General features: G+C 45.6%; 1 protein-coding gene across 4 annotated transcripts in view; it reads left to right on the top strand.

Annotated features, from left to right (window-relative positions):
* The first annotated feature begins 4,618 nt into the window (after nt 1–4,618).
* Nucleotides 4,619–23,419, top strand: part of rhbdf1b (rhomboid 5 homolog 1b (Drosophila)) — a 46,965-nt gene continuing 28,164 nt past the window's right edge. Inside the window, exons 1-2 of one of the 4 annotated variants that reach the window (XM_036955998.1) lie at nt 4,619–4,997; nt 22,645–22,797. In XM_036955998.1, coding sequence (XP_036811893.1) covers nt 22,681–22,797 — 117 coding nt within the window. In that variant the 5' untranslated portion in view covers nt 4,619–4,997; nt 22,645–22,680. Of the gene's footprint in view, nt 4,998–17,132; nt 17,228–22,644; nt 22,798–23,419 lie in introns of those variants that run through there. The other 3 variants (XM_036955996.1, XM_036955999.1, XM_036955997.1) reach the window with 3 other exon arrangements.

The raw sequence follows: 23,419 nt of genomic DNA, 5'->3' as shown, positions 1-23,419 counted from the left end.
GCGACGGAGGAGCCAGCTGGATAACTCCCTCGGGCAGATAACGTCGGTAGTCCAGTGAAGGCCCGGTGGGGCTCCGCGTTGGCAGTAAAATGGGTCCGGATAGGTGATTGTAGCCCAGGATTGACTGATGGAACTCTTCAGCTGGCTAGCTCCGGAATAATTGATGTTTGCTCCGGAATCGACGTAAGCTAATAGTCACATGGATAGCAGCTAGCTAGCTGCGAGATCCAGGTTTAAATGTCCAGAGCTTGCGGTTGAAATCCGGGGACATGGAGAGAAAAATAGGTCAGGTATGTTCCGGTCCGAGCCGCGCCATACAAAACTGGAGATAGATTTTCGAGCTAAAGGATAGCTGATGACCACAAACCGTGGTTAGCTGAATGCTAACGATTAGCCAGTAAAGAAGCTAACTAGCTTCTGGCTAGCTTCTGATTAGCTTCTGGTAAGCTTCATGCCAGCTTCTGGCTAGCTTCTGGTTAGCTTCTGGTTAGCTTCTATGGAGGATTACAGATTTGTGGTAAATAATACTTTCTTTAAAAAAATATATAAATTGGTGAGGCGGGTTGCAGGAGAGTGCCGGGCTACTGGGGGTATCCAGCCAGGACGAGTTGTGTCAGCGTTGCGCTCCAGACCTTCGGTGCGCCTCCACGGTCCAGTGTGTCCTGCGCTGGCTCTATGCCTCCAATGCGCAGTCATAGCCCAGTGCGTCCTGTGCCAGCTCTCCACATTCACCGAGCTAAAGTGAGTATCCAGCCAGGATGTGTTGCGGTAGCTCCACTGCCAGTACGTCTCCTCAGTCCAGTGAGACCTGTTCCGGCGCCACGTACTAAGCCTCCAGCGACGGTCCCCAGTCCGGAGCCTCCACTTATGATCGGTGGTCTGGTTCCTCCGGCGATAATCAGCGGCCCGGTTCCTCCAGTGAAGGTCCATGCACCAGGGCCGCCACCAAAGCGGAGGGATCTGTGGGCGAAGGGGGGTCTACGTCCGCACCAGAGCAGCCGCCGTGAAGGCACCTTTGGGGGGTACTGTCACGCCCTGGCCATAGAGAGGTTTGGTTAGGCCAGGGTGTGACTAGGGTGGGCATTCTAGTTTCTTTATTTCTATGTTGGTGTGGTTCCCAATCAGAGGCAACTGTCTATCGTTGTCTCTGATTGGGGATCATAGATAAGTTGTCCTTTTTCGTTTGGGTTTTGTGGGTAGTTGTTTTCTGTTTAGTGTCTGCACCTGACAGAACTGTTTCGGTTTTCCCTCTTTGTTATTTTGTTTGAGTGTTTTGAGTAAAACATGTATCATGAACACTTACCACGCTGCCCTTTGGTCCACTCATTCCGACAAGAGCCGTGACATACATAGAATTAAGCATAATGATTATGGCTCTAGATTGCAGAAAAAACAAGTTTCAGTGTTTAGGAAAAATGCTAAAAATTATACTTCTGGACCATTACGTACTTTGTACCACCTCATATTTTGGGGTTGCATGATGCCCTTGAGTGAGTCACACAGTGATTGGTCATGATGACGAGTAACAGTGATCAGGTGAATAGATCAAATGTGGTATTCTGCTCTCAGGTGTTATCCACATCGATGGGACCGCAGTGGAGAAGGTGGAAAGCTTTGAGTTCCTCGACGTACACATCACTGACAAACTAAAATGGTCTACCCATACAGACAGTGTGGTGAAGAAGGTGCCTCTTCAACCTCAGGAGGCTAAAGAAATTTGGCTTAACACCTAAAATCCTCACAAACTTTTACAGATGCACGATTGAGAGCATCTTGTCGGGCTGTATCACCGCCTGGTATGGCAACTGCACCGCCCACAACCGTAAAGATCTCCAGAGGGTGATGCAGTCTGCCCAACGGATTACCGGGAGCAAACTTCCCGCCCTCCTGGACACCTACAGCACCCAATGCCATAGGAAGGCCAAAAAGATAATCAAAGACATCAACCACCCGAGCCACTGCCTGTTCACCCCGATATCATCCAGAAGGCGAGGTCAGTACAGGTGCCTCAAAGCTGGGACAGAGAGACTGAAAAACAGATTCTATCTCAAGGCCATCAGGCTGCTGAACAGCAATAACTAGCACACCAGAGGCAGCTGCCTATAGACATAGATTAGGAAGCACTGGCCACTTTTAAAAATGGATCACTGGCCACTTTAAACATGTTTCTGTATCAAATATTACTTATCTCATATGTATAAACTGCACTCCACACTATTCTACGGTATCTCAGTCACTTTTAAATTGTGTTTACATATTGCATCACCCATTTCATATATACAGTATATACTGTATTGTATTCTATACTACACCACTGACTGTGAAACAGCCATCTCCAGCACATCAGAGGCTGCTGCCTATAGACATACAGTTGAAGTCGGAAGTTTACATAAACCTTAGCCAAATACATTTAAACTCAGTTTTTGATTATTCCTGACATTTAATCCTAGTAAAAAATCCCTGTTTTAGGTCAGTTAGTATCACCACTTTATTTTAAGAATAAGAAATGTCAGAACAATAGTATAGAGAATTATTTATTTCAGCTTTTATTTCTTTCATCACATTCCCAGTGGATCAGAAGTTTACATACACTCAATTAGTATTTGGCAGCATTGCCTTTAAATTGCTTAACTTGAGTCAAACGTTTCGGTTAGCTTTCCACAAGCTTCCCACAATAGGTTGGGTGAAGTTTGGTCCATTACTCCTGACAGAGCTGGTGTAAATGAGTCAGGTTTGTAGGCCACACACTTTTTCAGTTCTGCCCACAAATTTTCTATAGTATTGAGGTCAGGGCTTTGTGATGGCCACTCCAATACCTAGACTTTGTTGTCCTTAAGCCATTTTGCCACAACTTTGGAAGTATGCTTGGTGTCATTGTCCGTTTGGAAGACCCAGTCCCTCCTGCCGCAAAGCACCCCCACAACATGATGCTGCCACCCCCGTGCTTCATGGTTGGGATGGTGTTCTTTGGCTTGCAAGCCTCCCCCTTTTTCCTCCAAACATAACAATAGTCATTATGGCCAAAAAGTTATATTTTTGTTTCATCAGACCAGAAGACATTTCTCCAAAAAGTACAATCTTTGTCCCCATGTGCAGTTTCAAACCGTAGTCTGGCTTTTTTATGGCGGTTTTGGAGCAGTGGCTTTTTCCTTGATGAGCGGCCTTTCAAGTTATGTCGATATAGGACTCGTTTTACTGTGGATATAGATACTTTTGTGCCTGTTTCCTCCAGCATCTTTGCAAGGTCCTTTGCTGTTGTTCTAGGATTGATTTGCACTTTTTGTACCAAAGTACAGTCATCTCTAGGAGACAGAACACATCTCCTTCCTGAGCGGTACGACGGCTGCATGGTCCCATGGTGTTTATACTTGCGTACTATTGTTTGTACAGATGAAAGTGGTACCTTCAGGCGTTTGGAAATTGCTCCCAAGGATGAACCAGACTTGTGGAGGTCTACAATTGTTTTTCTGAGGTCTTGGCTGATTTCTTTAGATTTTCCCATGATGTCAAGCAAAGAGGCACTGCGTTTGAAGGTAGACCTTGAAATACATCCACAAGTACACCTCCAATTGACCAAAAATGATGTCAATTAGCCTATTAGAAGCTTCTAAAGCCATTATGTCATTTTCTGGAATTTTCCAAGCTGTTTGAAGGCACAGTCAACTTAGTGTATGTAAACTTCTGACCCACTGGAATTGTCATACAGTGAATTATAAGTGAAATTATCTGTCTGTAAACAATTGTTGGAAAATGACTTGTCACACACAAAGTAGATGTCCTAACCGATTTGCCAAAACTATAGTTTGTTAACAAGAAATTTGTGGAGTGGTTTTACAACTATTTTAATGACTCCAACCTAAGTGTGTGTAAATTTACGATTTAAACTGTAGATTAGGAATCACTGGCCACTTTAGGGAAATTAAACACTAGCCACTAGCCGTATCATGCATTACTCATCTCATATGTATAAACTGTACTCTACACTATTCTACGGTATGTTAGTCACTTTAATTGTGTGTAAATATTGCATCACCCATCTCATGTATATACTGTATTCTATACTAAGCCACTATATCTTAGTCCAATGCTACTCTGACAAATATGTACTTATTCTTAATCCATTCCTTACTTAGATTTACGTGTATTTTGGGTATAAATTGTGAAACTGTTAGATATTACTTGTTAGATATTGCTACACTGTCAGAGCTAGAAACACAAGCATTTCACTACACCCTCAATAACATCTACTAAACACGTGTGACGAATACATTTGATTTGATTTGAGATTTTTTGATTAGACAGAAAAAGTAACCCAGATGTAAAGGAGGACCGTTAGACAGAACAGAACACGAATGGACACCCTGCCGTAGGAGGGAGAAAAGAGCCCACCTGGATAGGGTTTTGCCAGGAGGGGTTCTGTGGTGTTATTCTTGGCTTCACTGGTTAGGGTATCTAGTATCTGTAGGTATCCATGGCCCATCAGAGGTGAGGGGCTGCAATGAGTTTTAAAGGATAAGGAAAAATATAACATGCTCTCACAACTACATGAACCATATATGGCTGGCTCTCTATGGTAGAACGGTGTATTCTATTTCCTACTCACGCATAAAGAAGACGCACGCGCGCCTGCTATAGCACGGGCACACCGGTTGGCGGTGACGTTTGACAACGCTCGGTTTCTCTCCAGGACAGCACAGTCAACCTCGCGTGTCAACGGTACAGACGGACTGAAATTCCCCGCGGAATTAGCCGAGCCGATTCGGAGACAGCCAGCGGTAGGAGAATGTCTCTGTTATGGCAACGAAGAGGACACGGTTTGTGAGAGTGACATAATCCCCTCCTTTCGGATGCAGTTATAAAATAGGTTATATTGTATATGTCATCCTGCAGTTGCATGATTGAATCATGAAGTGACTTGATTTACACGGTATATTGTCCATCGGAGTGCGACCAACAAGGTGGAGCAAGCTGTTGAGGACCGGAGCATTTTCAGTAAGGTAGGTGTTCTGGCAATTATGAGACCATGCATGCTTTGGTAGGCTACTGTAAAAAAAAATAAAAGTGCAGAGAATTACAAACTTAACATTTAGAGTTTTCTACTGGAGATGCCAAATCTATGTTATGATGCACATTGTATAGTCTATTCGAGGGAAAATAGGATTTGAATAATGAGAGAGGATTGCATTTGGCCTCAATCCAACACATTTCAATTGTTCAAAACATGATTTCGACTGTACAGCCCACGGTGACAAGCCGATAGTATTGCATCCGTGATGCTGTAGCATACACGCTTGGGAAGTAAAGGAGCCAGGGCCGGAAGAACCTTTTGGGTCTTTGAGGAACTTCTGTGTAAAGATGTATTTAATTTCAATTGTCAGTGCAGTTTTTCAAAATACACTATAAGTATAAATGTCAAATCAATTTGGTTAAAATTCAAAACAATAAACAATTCAAACAATAAGTAATCAAACCAACTTAAGCTAAACAGGTCAAAATAAAAAACAACAAGAAAAAAAACATATATTCAGTGAATAATCAGGTGTCAATTATCAGTCCATCAATTAGTTAGTCAGTTAGTCATGGTTGGTCTGGTGGAGTGGTTGCCGGTGTGTGTCTTTGTGTTGAGGAGGAGAAGCTGTAGGGTCTGGGCTGACAGTTGCTGGATGGAGGTGGTAGTTGTGGTTGGTCGGTGCTGTGTCCAGGGTTGGTGCTGCTGTTGGGGCTGGGACCAGGAAAACCTGGGTTGGTGTTGGGGCCAGGTTGGAAATCGTGCTGGTACCAGGGCTGGAAACCAGGGGTTGGTGCTGGTTTTGGTGCTGGGACTGGGGACCTAGGAAGAAACAGGAAAAACAGGAATTGGGAACCAAGAACCGGGAACGGGGGCAGGGTTGGCATCTATAGAGGGCAGGAAGGACAACCTGAGGAGCAAGCAGACACACAAGGGAGCCCTAGACCTGCAGGTCAATGGTGTAATTTCCCTGTGGGCTGCTCACTTCGAGTGAAGGTCTGGTGTTTGGTCCCTTCTCCACACCTCTTCTGGTGGTCTGGTGCTGATGGTACTCCCCTGTCGCCTGCTTTAGGCGTAGGTTTAGAGTTTTGGTCCTTCCTCCGCGCCTCTTCTTGTGTGGTGATGAATGGTTCCTGGTTCTGGTCTGGTTTTGTGAGAGGGAACCAGACCAGGGGAGTACCAGCCAAAACCGTTCGGAAGAGTTTGTGCATATATTACAACAACATTATGTTAGTTTTGGACTTCGGTAAGTTTTTTTTTTTGGTTGTTCGTGCATACATTGTTTTTCTTGAGTCCACACCCCTTCATCTGTGATAGGTCAATAGTAGGGATTTTTCAGTGAAGTCTTTGTTGTCTTATAACAAGAGACGACTCGTTTTCATGCACATTTCTTAATTGCGAAACACTGCACCAAACATCTTAGTTAGCTGTAAAATTGAGTGACTAAGATCTCCTCTGCAAAAACATCAGTTAATGACACATTTCTTGAGTTATCGTAGATTAATTAGGACTATTTTGAGGAAGTGTATACTGGCTACGGCGCCTCAAAATGAACAAGCAGTACAGGTCTTCTGGTCGGGTCTGTTGTTGGTCTGTTGTTTGTATGGTCTTTTCCGTTTTGACATTTTTGACCACTTTGGGTCATCGTCTAAGAACTGGAGTTGTGAGGTGCGGGGGTAAAAACAAAGAATGATTCATGAATTTGCATACACCTCTATAAGCCTCATTGAAGCTACAAAACTGTTAGTGTTCAACCTTAACATGTGATGACAATACAACAAAACAGATGAACAGGAATGACATTTACTCCCATAGGTGGCCTAAAAAGATCTATCTGAAAGCCACGCCCCTACTAAGCCACACCTCCAGTCCAGGGTTCCTCCAGAAACCCTTTGCTAAATTGAAACATTAAAGGTTCCTCAAAGAACCCCTCAACTAGTCAAAGGTGCAAATATGAACCATTGACTAGCAATGGTTTCTTGAGGTTCTCCAGGGTGGTTCCTCGAGTCACCACTAATTCTAAGAGTGTACAATAAGTAGGCCTGTTTGCTTTCTGTTTTAAAGTACATGCATGACATTTCCTCAGGCACGTCAACACGCATGACATTAAGACAGGTTTCTGTCTACTGCCCCATCACTGTCAAACACACGCACGCACACGCACACACACACACACACACACACACACACACACACACACACACACACACACACACACACACACACACACACACACACACACACACACACACACACACACACACACACACACACACACACACACACACACACACACAGGTCATTGGGGTGGGATCCCCAGACTTGCCTGAGGGAAGTCAACTATGATCTCATGTATTTATTTTGAGTCTTGTGAGGCAGGAAAGGGCAACATGATTTCCATATCCTCTACCTTTACTTTTACTGTCATTCTCTATTCCTTCTCACTGAATGTCTGATAGGGAGTTTTGGATGTAGGGACCACTGGATTATGATTTGGAAAAGAGCACCAATAATATTACCGATAATCCTCTTTTCTGCAAACTACCATTTCATAATCTCAATTTTATTACATCATCAATTGAGATTAGATCACACTGTGGCTGACTGAGTTATGAGATAAACAACACAATACCAAACTAAATATGCTCATTACACTTCAGACTGTGTCATGCCAACTCTACATTCTTAGAATAAAGGGTTCCAAAAGTCTGTCCCCATAGGATAACTATTTTTGGTTCCAGGTAGAACCCTTTGGGGTTCCAGGTAAAACCCTTTTTTGTTTCATGTAGAACTCTTTACACAGAGGGTTTAACATGGAACCCAAAATGGTTCTACCTGGTACCAAAAGAAGTTATCCGATGGGGACAGCCGAAGAACCCTTTTAGGTTCTAGATAGTAGCCACTGTGGGAGCCAGTCGCCAGAGAAGTTCTGTTCATACTGTAGCCAGGGGCCAGATAAGTTCTGTTCATACTGTAGCCAGGGGCCAGAGAAGTTCTGTTCATACTGTAGCCAGGGGCCAGAGAAGTTCTGTTCATACTGTAGCCAGGGGCCAGAGAAGTTCTGTTCATACTGTAGTCAGGGGCCAGATCCGAGTGTTGAAATGAAAGAAACAGGTGGAATGCCATCTCTTTCTCTCTCTCTCTCTCGCTCTCTCTCTCTCTCTCTCTCTCTCTCTCACCTTCTCTCTTTCTCTCTCTCTCTCGCTCTCTCTCGCTCTCTCTCTCTCTCTCTGTCTCTCTCTCTCTCTCTCTATCCTCCCCCTCCAATCCATTTTTGTGCTATTGATGTTTCCCTGGGTACAACTGAGACATGTGACCAGCACAGGAGACAGGTCATTGGGGTGGGATCACCAGACTTGCCTGAGGGAAGTCAACTATGATCTCATGTATGTATTTTGGTTCCAGGTAGAACCCTTTACACAGAGGGTTTTACATGGAAATCAAAAGAGTTCTACCTGGTACCAAAAAGGGTTCTTCAAAGGGTTCTCCTATGGGGACAGCCAAAGAATCCTTTTAGGTTCTAGATAGCAGCCACTGTGGGAGCCAGTCGCCAGAGAAGTTCTGTTCATACTGTAGCCAGGGGCCAGATAAGTTCTGTTCATACTGTAGCCAGGGGCCAGAGAAGTTCTGTTCATACTGTAGCCAGGGGCCAGAGAAGTTCTGTTCATACTGTAGCCAGAGGCCAGAGCCGAGTGTTGAAATGAAAGAAACAGGTGGAATGCCACCTCTCTCTCTCTCCTTCTCTCTCCTTCTCTGTCTCTCTCTCTCTCTCCTTCTCTCTCTCTCTCTCTCTCTCTCTCTCTCTCTCTCTCTCTCTCTCCTCTCTCTTTCTCTCTCTCTCTCTCTCTCTCTCTCTCTCTCTTTCGCTCTCTCTCTCTCTTTCTCTCTCTCTCTTTCGCTCTCTCTCTCTCTCTCTCCCTCTCTCTCTCTCTCTCTCTCTCCTCTCTCTCCTCGCTCTCTCTCTCTATCCTCCCCCTCCAATCCATTTTTGTGCTATCGATGTTTCCCTGGCTACAGCCGAGACATGTGACCAGCACAGGAGCATTAATAACTTGGAACATTCTCATTTTCCCACCTGTATATGTGAGTATCTGGCTGGTGATATATTTGAGGCAGGTATTAGCCAATCCCGTAGAATATTTGCTGATAAATTATTTATTTAACCTTGATTTATTTTTCAATTGTGCCCTGTGTTATAACAAACAACAATCCCGAAATTCTATACAGAATTTACCCCATTCTCACAACATGTGAGAGACAGGGTCAATTTCCTCTTATCCATCTTGCAGAAGGATGATAGTATCCCATGGAGAGATAAACTGACCCATAACCTCAACTGTTTGTTTTGTTTTCCTGTCTGACAGGAAGTGACTTCTGATGACTCAAGACTTCTCTGTAAAAGTAGTTATTAGTGGACGTCGTTATGGTCCTTCCATAGACTGACTCATCGAACCATCTGAATCATTTGGTCACACTCATTAAGAGTGCATACATGGTGCATTACGTATGGTGTTACATGGTGCATTACGTATGGTGTTACATGGTGCATTACATATGGTGTTACATGGTGCATTACATATGGTGTTACATGGTGCATTACATATGGTGTTACATGGTGCATTACATATGGTGTTACATGGTGCATTACATATGGTGTTACATGGTGTATTACGTATGGTGTTACATGGTGCATTACATATGGTGTTACATGGTGCATTACATATGGTGTTACATGGTGCATTACATATGGTGTTACATGGTGTATTACATATGGTGTTACATGGTGCATTACATATGGTGTTACATGGTGTATTACGTATGGTGTTACATGGTGCATTACGTATGGTGTTACATGGTGCATTACGTATGGTGTTACATGGTGCATTACATATGGTGTTACATGGTGCATTACATATGGTGTTACATGGTGTATTACATATGGTGTTACATGGTGCATTACATATGGTGTTACATGGTGCATTACGTATGGTGTTACATGGTGCATTACGTATGGTGTTACATGGTGCATTACGTATGGTGTTACATGGTGCATTACATATGGTGTTACATGGTGCATTACATATGGTGTTACATGGTGTATTACGTATGGTGTTACATGGTGCATTACATATGGTGTTACATGGTGCATTACATATGGTGTTACATGGTGTATTACATATGGTGTTACATGGTGCATTACGTATGGTGTTACATGGTGCATTACGTATGGTGTTACATGGTGCATTACGTATGGTGTTACATGGTGCATTACATATGGTGTTACATGGTGCATTACATATGGTGTTACATGGTGCATTACATATGGTGTTACATGGTGCATTACGTATGGTGTTACATGGTGCATTACGTATGGTGTTACATGGTGCATTACGTATGGTGTTACATGGTGCATTACGTATGGTGTTACATGGTGCATTACATATGGTGTTACATGGTGCATTACATATGGTGTTACATGGTGCATTACATATGGTGTTACATGGTGCATTACATATGGTGTTACATGGTGCATTACATATGGTGTTACATGGTGCATTACATATGGTGTTACATGGTGCATTACATATGGTGTTACATGGTGCATTACATATGGTGTTACATGGTGCATTACGTATGGTGTTACATGGTGCATTACGTATGGTGTTACATGGTGCATTACGTATGGTGTTACATGGTGCATTACGTATGGTGTTACATGGTGCATTACGTATGGTTACATTGCTTATTACAACGATGTTCCTATATAAAAGCTGGTCGATAGAGTGCTGGGGGTTTGAGACATCCCAAACCCATGCTGTTTCTGTTGTCAACATGATTAGTTGACAACAGATGGGATATGCCTTTTTTTCCAACACGATACTTAGCCTGAAACATAACACACTGGTCTTACACTGGACTAGGGCCTATCCTGCATGCACCAACAGATTGAAGGGCATGAAATCCAATGGTTCCCTGGAGGGAAATTCCAGTGAATGACACAACAGCTTCCGAATTCCTCTTTACAGCAGCAGTACTTTGGAATCAGTTATGCAAAGTGTTAACGCATTATGAAGGGTGTGGCTTGGTCGTGAAACATGCTCACATGTTGTTTATTATACTACAGAGAGAGAGAGAGGTAGCGTGATGGAGAAGAAAGAGATGGGGGGAGAGAGAGAGTAGATAGAGAGAGAGAGTAGATATCCATCTAACCTTTTCTTTGCTCTGTTACATATTGGTGTGTCCCCTTTTCTAATTACAGCGTCAACTTCAATCCCCCTACACACACACAGCAGCCATGGGAAGCGTGTCTGGGCATGTTTTCTGCTAGGCACAGTAGGCAGTAAATCAAATCAGTGATGGTATTTATCATGCTTATATCAGGGCTGATGCTGTTGTGCTATCCTGACCTGTCACCAGCGAAGCTGCTGCTGTAGTAGCAGCATTAGTAGTAGCCAGTAGTAATTTGGGCGGTGCTTATATTTGTCCATAGAAATGTGTTTTTTTTGCATATTCCAACTTCCCCTAAGACACGGACAGGGAGCAATTGGGGTTAAGTGCTTTGCTCAAGGGCACAGCAATAGATTTTTCACCTTGTCTGCCCTGGGATTCGAACCAGTGACCTTTCAGTAGTAGTAGTAGTAAGTCAATATCAGTTTACTGTTTCCTCACCTGTATTGTCATCTCACCTGGCTCCATGTGACGATACTGGTTAGGGTCAGTTCCATTTTAATCCTGTCAATTCAGGAGATTGAAAAAGCACACATTTTAAAGATCATTTTTCCTATTCGTATTTTTGGTTGGGAATGATTTGAAATGGAGTCGACCCCATCCCTGCTGGCAGGACTTTATGTTGACATTATCATAACACCATTATGTAGTATGCTTTGTATTAGAAGGTTCAAGGAAAGTGTTGCTAGGATATTTCAGTGAATTGGTAACCCGGCCGGGTTACCAACACCTTAGCCATTACACCCAGAGGTACGAACTTCTTACACCCTTCCCTCTGTGAAGGGAGATTGGCTTTTCCATCAGATCATAGGAATATGACAGCACTGGCATTTACTGGGATTGTTGCTGTAGAACCATTTGTGGTGGTTGCTGTTTGTGTGGGCTTCCCACAGTATGACATGACCAAGATGTGATCTGAGATGGTCCTCCAAGATGTGATCTGAGATGATCCTCAGTGATGATGATCTGGGATGTGATCTGAGATGATCCTCAGTAATGATCTGGGATCTACTGCTATGGAGGCTGGGGGCAACAGTGGTGTGGGAAGAGTAGATAGATAGATAGATAGATACATTTCATTTAGGGAGATTGCTGTAGGTTGGGGATAGGGTTATATTTTGGCTAAGATGTGGATTTTGCAGAGAGAAAATACATGTAAATGTAGGTGTGTAATGGAGGCTAGAATCCCCCATAAAAATCTCACCAAACTTGAGTGGTTGAATGGAAAATGCTTCACCAAAGTCTAGTCACTTCTTTCATTGATGTCAATTAACATGGATGATGTCAGTGCTGTCACAAAGGCCAAAGTTATTCATGGTGACTCCAGACTGAGTGCTCCATTTCAAAGCAGCCACAATTATGACATTCTTCATTCTCCTCTCTAAATATTCTTTTCAGTGTCAGTTTTCTCCCTCTCCACCCTCTTTTCTCCAATGCAGCATCTGTGCGCAATTACCATTAGATGTTTTTATCCAGTGCGAGCCAACAGAGGAAGCTGTTATGTCTAAGTCACAGCATGTGGATGGTCCATAAGAGCTCTATTCATCAGAGCAGACTAAAGGCCACACATTGACTGTGACAATGGTCTTCACTTCCACCAGCTAGCTGAGACAAAGGAGTCTTCCATAAAGAGATTGGCTCTCTCTCTCTCCCTCTCCCTCTCCCTCTTTCGGTCTTTGTTATTAACTATGGGACTGTGTCATCTATAGATCTGTCATCTATCACATTCCCAGCAGACATCAGAAAGCCGTTGGTGCCTTTGGCACAATGACAGTGTACAGGCTAAATATCCATGGCACATGGGGCACATTTTCCAGCGAAAAAATAAAGTGACATTGGAATGGCCTGGTGAATGTCTGTGTTGGGCTTTTATGAGTTCATTAATAGATGTATTCGTTCGTGATAGATTCATTGAACTCGTAAAACTGCAACTGCGTGTCCTCTGAAATGTGTGTTGGGCCCCCAAGTCTCCTCCAGTCTCACTGCATATTAGTCAAGCACTAGCCGCTGGCTGTCAGTATCAAAAACAGCATTGTTGAACTGGAGGATGGGAGCAGATTGACCGCCGTTGTAACTGTCATTTACAGTGTAACGTGAGTGTAGAAGGTAGACCAGGCAGCAGCCGGAGTCCATTTGAACCATGTCATTTTACAAATATGACACCATGTCATAAAGTGGTGAAAGGTCAGTGGAGTTGTGTCTCCTTCAGGTTGAGTTACAGGTGGATCCTTCCTGCTGCATCATAGCGAACCAACGTAATGTAGGATTAGAATTGATTCACACCGTCATTAGTCAGTGGGCTCCATGAAGCTTATAGCAGCTTAGAGACAGTGCTCTCAGTGGATGTGTACCCCTATGAAACTGCAGCTAATGCTTCATAATTCCCTCTTTGCTAATGGACACTATGGGCCGTTACCTCTGGTGTGTTTCTGATTGGCAAACAGCTCTCAGAGTTCCATTCCGGAATGGAATGAAGCAGAATTGGAATACCGACTCCCAATCCATTCTGAGCTTGTTCCACACGGTCTTTATGGTATTGGATGACATTTTGTTGTCAGGTGATAGGACTGTTGGCTTGAGACTGTGATATGTGAAGCCACATCACGGTAGTGCACTATATGGAAAAGTGTGCCATGCATTTGAGCCCTTAGTCTGCCGACTGACTGGAGTGGGTTGTGGTGACAGCGGAATAGTGTTTATTTCCCCAGGCAGTTTGTTCAGTGCCAGTTGGAGAAGAGACCAACCCTCAGACTCCTAACTGTGTCTGTATTCTCTCCTCTCCCCCGAGGGACCGCTTTGTGGTAGGTCTGGCTATTTCCTCCCTGCCGCTCACTCTTTCCCTCTCATTCTGGGTCTCTGTTGTCAACTCACTGTTTAAAAATGACAAACTGACAGACGGGAACCAGGCTATGCCTTCTGCTGTGCCTTCTGCTCAGGCTTTTGAAGTAACTTGGTATGATGTTGGGGAGAATTGCAACTTTTTATTTCAAGGTTTCCTGGCAGTCAAATATGCTGTGATAAGATATTGGAAATGTTGGAACTGCAGTGAGTTTTCACTATAGGATTTTTTTTATATATATTTTTTTTTGTTTACATTATTTCTGAGATATCTTCATAAACTTAGAACAGTCATTTATATTTCTAAGGTATGCAAATTGAGTGAATGTTATCTCAATAAGCTTGATTTAGAAGCAGACCTGACACAATCATGTTAGTGCAGGAATAAAGCAGTGCCTTGTGTGGGCTTTCCTTTGGCCATAGAGAGGCTTTTATTCTCTATTTTGGTTAGGCCAGGGTGTGACTAGGGTGGGCATTCTAGTTTCTTTATTTCTATGTTTTGGCCAGGTATGGTTCTCAATCAGGGACAGATGTCTACCGTTGTCTCTGATTGGGAATCATACTTAGGCAGCCTTTTTCCCACCTGTGTTTCGTGGGTAGTTATTTTATGTTTAGCTGCCTGACAGAACTGTGCACGTTCGTTTTTCTACATTGTTGTGGTGTTCGGTTTATTAAATATCACGAACGCCTACGATGCTGCACCTTGGTCTCCTTCTTCAACCCACGAGAGTCGTGACACTTGAACTCAGAAACTAACTGAGTTAAGGGGAATACTGCGATATTCTGGCAATGACTGGAAGTCTACAGCTACGATAGCGTATGCAATGGAAATGATGTCTGTGAGTTATCCAGGGGAAGAGACCCATGGCCAGGGAGTCCGAGGGCTCTGGAGGGAGGGATGGTGGGTCCCAGTAGAATTACCACCATGCTTCTCTTTCTTCTCTCTTTTCTTCTTCTTCAATACGTCCTGTGTTTTTCTCCACCCCACCCCCTTTGTATGTCTTCTCCTCCTGTTCATGTTCTCTCCTCTCCTCCTTCCTCTCCTTCCTTTTCCACGGTGATCCCCTGAGGGACTGAGAGCTTGGCTGATAACCAGCCTCTTACACATGCTGTCAGAGTGACATTCGGAGCTCCAGCAGGGCTGGAATCCTCCTGCAATCCTGAATACAAATAGTGTTTACTACTGTATATAAATGCCTGGTGTGCACTTTTTTTAGGATCGAAGGAAAACCCGCATTCACTGTAAATGGTCTTGAAAGATTCGACCTTGTAACTAGTGAGACCGTTTCGGTTTGTCGAATTCGGGGGTTCAGCATAGCAAGCCTGTACACTTCTGTGATTTTGACATACAGTATTAAACCAGCCCAGGACAATGAATGACTGAAACTGTTGATGTTTGAGGGCTTAATTTATGCGTGTGAATATTCTCTATTGGACTACTGAGAACTCTTATTGTGAAAACAGCTGGTCTTTTGCTTCGCCTGCATTTTCATTGCTATGGCTCAATAACAGAGTCCTAGGGGGTGAGTTTCCCGAAAGCCTCGTGGCTGAATCAGGCTGGCAGAGTGGTTTTGGTTCTGTAGCTGTACAGCCATGCCACACCATCACGGTTCACCAGAAACAGAACTGAGTGGGATGAAATGGGGTGGAACGGCCTGGTCTCTCAGGAGGGATGTGAGGTATTTCCGAGCATGTGCACCACAGAGTGTCGAGCCAACCAGGCGGTGCGCCATGACTATCAAGGGCACCACTACCACAGGACTTCTGGTATGGTTAACTTACCCTGGTCAAATAAAGGTTGAGAATGATCTGTGCTAGCTTGGTGGTGGTTTGTGCAGTAGAGGACTTTGATTCTACCTCTACTTCCCTAGCGATACATAATGCATTATAGACCGGATCTTAACTTGAGGAATGCACACAACAGCCGTTCTCATAAATCTTGTATTGATGTGCATGGGATTTGGTTTTAAATTCGAGTTATGCATATACATTTACGTCAGGATTGGGCTTTATGAAAAAAGAGAGGAAGTCTTTAGTCAAAAGCTTATACTTCCCCTTGTTTCCTGGTTGACCACTGGGTCTGAGGGTTGAGACAAATAGAATGGACCCGTAATACCAGATTAAACTTGGTGACATATGTCAATAGTAGAATGAGTTGGAATACAAAAAAGATGACTGTATTTTCTCTTTATCAGATCATATTTTGGCTTGGTTTTGTTCTGCTGGGGATGATGACGGTGTGGGCGGTTTATGGAACAGTTAGTCCAAAATGTGGGTAAACCTTAGTGGAGTCAAACTAAAATGTGACCTCTTGTTTGAACTTCTTAAAAAATCCATAAGTTCTCTTTCCAATATGATAAGGAGATGAACTACTTTCTGTGCCAATGAGTGTACCCTCTTCTTTACTGTAGGTCAGGGATGGGCAACTGGCCGCCTGCGGCCCGCGGCAACCCTTTTGTATTCCCGCGGACCAATTAAATCAGGGTCTCAACTTACTGTTGAGAGTTAGAATAGTAGAAGACACAAGGTGCCATTTCAGCTATTCTATTTATCTATTGGTCAGTGAGTCTAGCGGCCAGCTATCTAAACTTGTAGTTAGCGTGGACGAATGACCAAACGGGGCGGGGTCCATTGATCATCAGCTATCATATTAAAAATGACGAACATTTGCCTCCACCCTGTGACAAAATGTATATAGAATTGCAGGAAATGTGTTAACTCTTCTCTCCGCCCCATGGCAAAATGTGTAGAATTGCAGCAAACTTGCTTTAAAATGGCAACATTTTCTCTACGCCCCATGGCAAAATGTGTAGAATTGCAGGAGATGAACTTTAAAATGATTTTCGCTGTCACTTGGGGGGGGGGGGGGGGGGGGGGGTGCTAAAATGTTTTGCTCACAAGGTAGTGGTGTTTTTGTTGGGGGGGAGGGGGTATGGTTGTGGGTACGCAGACCCACAAGCCACTGCTGCCCCTCATAATGAGTTCAGTTTCTTTGTGGCCCCCACCCCCATCAAAGCAGCCCATCCCTGCTGTAGGTCATACGTTGATTGTGCATTCATTCTGTGGCTGTTTTCTCTGTTATACTCACTGTTGTTAGGTAGATGTGTTTTTTGCAGATGGCCTGAACGTGTGCTGCAGTCAAACAAAGCGAGGGTAAGGCACCGGAAGAGGGACACAACACAACAAACACAACACAGCACCACTCTGCAGAAAGGAAGCAACAAAATGAGGTCATCCATCGCTGGAGAACACACACACAAAGAGATATGACTGTAACATCTGGCACAGATCAAACCCACTACACAGACCTCTGATGATGTCACGGGGGGGACATAACTAGGACTTATCTAAGAGCAGATGGCGGGTTTGCTGGGGTTCGATTTTTCCAACACATCAAATATTGATTTCAGCCAAAGATTCATAACACACGAGTCCATTTACATGACACAAGAGAATAAATATCATCACTTTTTGAACTGAGATGATATCAGGCCCATTGCTTTGTCCATGGGGCATAAAGCATAACATGCAGAGCTCCTCTACAATACTTTGTCAAGCTGAAATGAGAAGAGGTGGTATTGGGCTCTGTAAGGTTACACTGACCTTATCCTGAGTTCTAAATCGAGCGATTGTTTCGCATAAAAAAAAAAAAATGCTATTTTGAGATGCAGCATAACACAGTCGGTGAAGGAAGTGTCAATTACAATGTCAAATACAGCTTGGCATTTCTGTGCTCGAGCAAGGAAGGTTGAAATGAGAGAGGTAGAAAAAGAGATGAAGAGAAAAGGAAGGAAAGATGGAGAGAGAAAGAGAGAGAGAGAGAGAGAGAGAGAGAGAGAGAGTAGGAGAAAGATTGGTTTGGAAAGTGCAAGGCTATTGAAACAGACACAATGAGGAGTAACTTGAGCTCAGTTCAACCCCAGTACTGTCCGGTGCAAAGCTCTTTCCATGAGCACAGCAAAGAGGGTAGGAGAGGACAATGTTTGGACAACTCTTTTATGCAATGTGACATTCTGTTTAATTTCAGCAAGATGTGTCTGGAAGAAATGTCCCTGAATGCAAAACAGGCCTAAGTAGTTGATATTGGGCAGCTGCTTCTCCAAATCCATCCATATACTGTAGTTTACAGTATTTTGTGGGCCGTCATTGTAAATGAGAATTTGATCTGGCCTAGTTAAATAAAGGTTCATTATTATTATTTTTTTAAGTAGTGAAATCAGCACTTGCATAACACAAGATCAAATCCATTCAAACACTTTCATTCAGTTTCATTCAGTGATAACTCATTTCCATTCAGTTCCTTTTGACTCCTGGTGCAGGGTGACTTCCTGGACATTCTTTATGTTTCTCACCCGTCCAATCCATGTCCTGATCTCCTGCCAGGCTGACGGACAGGAGGAGGCGTATTATCACGTGGTCTACTGCAGGATTAAAGCCTGTCCGTTGGACCTTAATCTGCTTGTCTCACACACACACACACACACACACACACACACACACACACACACACACACACACACACACACACAGATGGAAAAAACTGACCGGGTGGAAGAGGGATAGAGGGATGATGGAATAGAAACAATGTGTATGTGTGTTGATTGCTGTTTTGCGTCAAAAGGGGATGAGAGAAAAAGGGAGTGTTTTCGTTATTTTCATTTTACCTCTCGTACTGCTAACTTCTGACTTAGGCCTTAACCGCAGTTTGTGTGCGTACATGCAACTGTGTGTGTGCATATGTTAGCGTTTGTGTGCTTGTGTATGTGCGTGCGTGTGTGCGGCCATAGGATATGGTCATATTGTTCTGGTGAGATGCTATTTGTAGGAGTGTGTTTACTCTCTCTGTCTCTGAAGGAGCACACAGGGTTCTAGAACCCGCCACAGAATGACCTTCAGAACACAGCCAGCTGAGGGATAACTCTTTATGTGCTGCTTTTCTCTGAATTCTTACCGTAAACTCCATTCCCTTGGGTTTGGAAACACACCCACTCTGACTGCCTGGCTGGCTAGTGTGTCGCTGCTGGTATTGAATAGCACACCGCTTGTTGGACTTGGCTTCAGTGAGTCTCAAGCCTCAAGAATCAATGATATAATAGACGATTGTTCTGTTAATGATTTCATGGCAAGACCAACGACTGTAATTTCCCTTCTGAGAAATATTTCAAAATGGACCTCAAAACCATCCACATCTGATATCTCCTTAAATGGTGGTTGTCTGTTCAGTCTTACAGATGCTGCATTCAGATGTCCTTTTCATGATCATCTCATGTTTAACTCTTATTTAACATTGGCTCTAGGACTTCTTTTCCAGATCATAGTTAGATCTCACATTGTCACCACACAGACATAGGACAGCCTCAATGCTCAATACGGCCTGCTGTTGATCAGCCAAGACCACCCTGCTGAATGGATGAAGGATTATGTGGATACAAGTTTGCTTACATCATATCTTAGCTCTTGACACATGGCAAACAATCTATTAGTCAACTGCTTCAGTGAGGAAGCCCTGCTTGTCTGGAGACAGTGTGGGTTTAGGTTTGACTCAGTGGGTGTGCTACTGTATGTGTACAGTATACCAATCAACGACTCTCTGTGGTTCTTCTATCCACAGGATTCCTTAGTAGTGTATGTTTGTATGTGTGGAGTGGAGCCCCTAAGTATACTGGGATTGAGTCAGGCTGATCCTTTGATGCAGGGGTTCTGGTGCTGACGGCTGTGTGTGTGTGTGTGTGTGTGTGTGTGTGTGTGTGTGTGTGTGTGTGTGTGTGTGTGTGAACATCCTCAGGGGTGGCTGAGTTCAAAGACAAAGTACTCGGGGCTCCTGAGTGGCGCAGCACTCTAAGGCACTGCATCTCGGTGCTAGAGATGACACTACAGACCCTGGTTCGATTCCAGGCTGTATCACAACCGGCCATGATTGGGAGTCCCATAGGGTGGCGTACAGTGTCGTCCGGGTTAGGGTTGTGTCGGGGTAGGCCGTCATGGTAAATAAGAATTTGTTCTTAACTGACTTGCCTTATTTTTTTTTAAATAAATAAATAAAGTACAACATTGAGTGGGGTTGGATGAGGAGAAGTTTTTGAGGCAATCAACGCCCCCTTGTGGGAAAATATACTAGTACAAAGTCTTAAACACACAGTCCATGGAAATCATAGGTCTGCTTTGATATAAGCATTTCGCTACACCCGCAGACAGTGGACACAGGGCAGGCTGTGTCCAGACGGGCAGACAGACAGTGGACACAGGGCAGGCTGTGTCCAGATGGGCAGACAGACAGTGGACACAGGGCAGGCTGTGTCCAGACGGGCAGACAGGCAGTGGACACAGGGCAGGCTGTGTCCAGATGGGCAGACAGACAGTGGACACAGGGCAGGCTGTGTCCAGATGGGCAGACAGACAGTGGACACAGGGCAGGCTGTGTCCAGATGGGCAGACAGACAGTGGACACAGGGCAGGGTGTGTCCAGATGGGCAGACAGACAGTGGACACAGGGCAGGCTGTGTCCAGACGGGCAGACAGACAGTGGACACAGGGCAGGCTGTGTCCAGATGGGCAGACAGACAGTGGACACAGGGCAGGCTGTGTCCAGATGGGCAGACAGACAGTGGACACAGGGCAGGCTGTGTCCAGATGGGCAGACAGACAGTGGACACAGGGCAGGGTGTGTCCAGATGGGCAGACAGACAGTGGACACAGGGCAGGCTGTGTCCAGATGGGCAGACAGACAGTGGACACAGGGCAGGCTGTGTCCAGATGGGCAGACAGACAGTGGACACAGGGCAGGCTGTGTCCAGATGGGCAGACAGACAGTGGACACAGGGCAGGCTGTGTCCAGACGGGCAGACAGACAGTGGACACAGGGCAGGCTGTGTCCAGACGGGCAGACAGACAGTGGACACAGGGCAGGCTGTGTCCAGATGGGCAGACAGACAGTGGACACAGGGCAGGCTGTGTCCAGACGGGCAGACAGACAGTGGACACAGGGCAGGCTGTGTCCAGATGGGCAGACAGACAGTGGACACAGGGCAGGCTGTGTCCAGATGGGCAGACAGACAGTGGACACAGGGCAGGCTGTGTCCAGATGGGCAGACAGACAGTGGACACAGGGCAGGCTGTGTCCAGATGGGCAGACAGACAGTGGACACAGGGCAGGGTGTGTCCAGATGGGCAGACAGACAGTGGACACAGGGCAGGCTGTGTCCAGATGGGCAGACAGACAGTGGACACAGGGCAGGCTGTGTCCAGACGGGCAGACAGACAGTGGACACAGGGCAGGCTGTGTCCAGATGGGCAGACAGACAGTGGACACAGGGCAGGCTGTGTCCAGATGGGCAGACAGACAGTGGACACAGGGCAGGCTGTGTCCAGACGGGCAGACAGACAGTGGACACAGGGCAGGCTGTGTCCAGACGGGCAGACAGACAGTGGACACAGGGCAGGCTGTGTCCAGATGGGCAGACAGACAGTGGACACAGGGCAGGCTGTGTCCAGACGGGCAGACAGACAGTGGACACAGGGCAGGCTGTGTCCAGATGGGCAGACAGACAGTGGACACAGGGCAGGCTGTGTCCAGATGGGCAGACAGACAGTGGACACAGGGCAGGCTGTGTCCAGATGGGCAGACAGACAGTGGACACAGGGCAGGGTGTGTCCAGATGGGCAGACAGACAGTGGACACAGGGCAGGCTGTGTCCAGACGGGCAGACAGACAGTGGACACAGGGCAGGCTGTGTCCAGATGGGCAGACAGACAGTGGACACAGGGCAGGCTGTGTCCAGATGGGCAGACAGACAGTGGACACAGGGCAGGCTGTGTCCAGATGGGCAGACAGACAGTGGACACAGGGCGGGCTGTGTCCAGACGGGCAGACAGACAGTGGACACAGGGCAGGCTGTGTCCAGATGGGCAGACAGACAGTGGACACAGGGCAGGCTGTGTCCAGATGGGCAGACAGACAGTGGACACAGGGCAGGCTGTGTCCAGATGGGCAGACAGACAGTGGACACAGGGCGGGCTGTGTCCAGATGGGCAGACAGACAGTGGACACAGGGCAGGCTGTGTCCAGACGGGCAGACAGACAGTGGACACAGGGCAGGCTGTGTCCAGATGGGCAGACAGACAGTGGACACAGGGCAGGCTGTGTCCAGATGGGCAGACAGACAGTGGACACAGGGCAGGCTGTGTCCAGATGGGCAGACAGACAGTGGACACAGGGCAGGCTGTGTCCAGACGGGCAGACAGACAGTGGACACAGGGCAGGCTGTGTCCAGATGGGCAGACAGACAGTGGACACAGGGCAGGCTGTGTCCAGATGGGCAGACAGACAGTGGACACAGGGCAGGGTGTGTCCAGTTTGGAGGGCACGTTGTCTGTTTGTGTTAGACTGGCTGGCAGCATCACCTGCATTAGGATCAGCCAACATCCAATAATGAAAATTACTCCAAAAAGCTGCTTCATGTGCTCTGCTCTGAGTCAGATCACTGGGTTTTTCTGTAATACGGCTGCAATGTGTGTGTGTGTGTGTTCTGAACTTCTGTCTCAGATCTCTCCTTCTCTCCCTGTGTCTCCAGCTGGCAGGCGTAGCACGGTAGGGGGCGGTAGAGAGCATGGCTGAGCCAGGCCAGCCCCAGGAGAGCAGCAGTCTGCAGAGGAAGAAACCTCCATGGCTCAGAGTGGACATCCCCCCACAGCTGTCCCTGGATGAGCCCTCAACATTCATACAGGTATGATGACACATCTCTCTCTCTTTCTCTTTCTCTCTCTCGCACGCACACTCACACACACACACACACACACACACACACACACACACACACACACGTTTGTTTTACTATACTTGTGGGGACCAAACAATTGATTCCCAGATGGGCAGTGGACACAGAAAAAAAAAAAAAAGAAAAATCACATTTTTCCTAACCCCTATTTTACCCTTAACCAAACCCTAAAACTAACCCTAACCCCTAACTCCTAACCCTAACACCTAACCCCTAACTCCTAACCCTAACTCTAACTCCTAACCCTAACTCTAACTCCTAACCCTAACCACTAACCCTAACTCCTAACCCTAAACCCTAACCCTAACTCCTAACCCTAAACCCTAACCCTAACTCCTAACCCTAACCCTAACTCCTAACCCTAAACCCTAACCCTAACTCCTAACCCTAATCCCTAACTCTAACCCCTAACTCTAACCTCTAACTCTAACCCCTAACTCTAACCCCTAACTCTAAACCCTAACTCTAACCCCTAACTCTAACCCCTAACTCCTAACTCTAACCCCTAACCCTAACTCCTAACCCTAACTCCTAACCCCTAACTCCTAACTCTAACCCCTAACTCTAACCC

Source organism: Oncorhynchus mykiss, chromosome 20, assembly GCF_013265735.2.
Source record: "Oncorhynchus mykiss isolate Arlee chromosome 20, USDA_OmykA_1.1, whole genome shotgun sequence".
Lineage (NCBI taxonomy): Eukaryota > Metazoa > Chordata > Actinopteri > Salmoniformes > Salmonidae > Oncorhynchus > Oncorhynchus mykiss.
The sequence above is the reverse complement of the archived record's forward strand: the minus strand, read 5'-3'. Positions and strand labels throughout refer to the sequence as shown.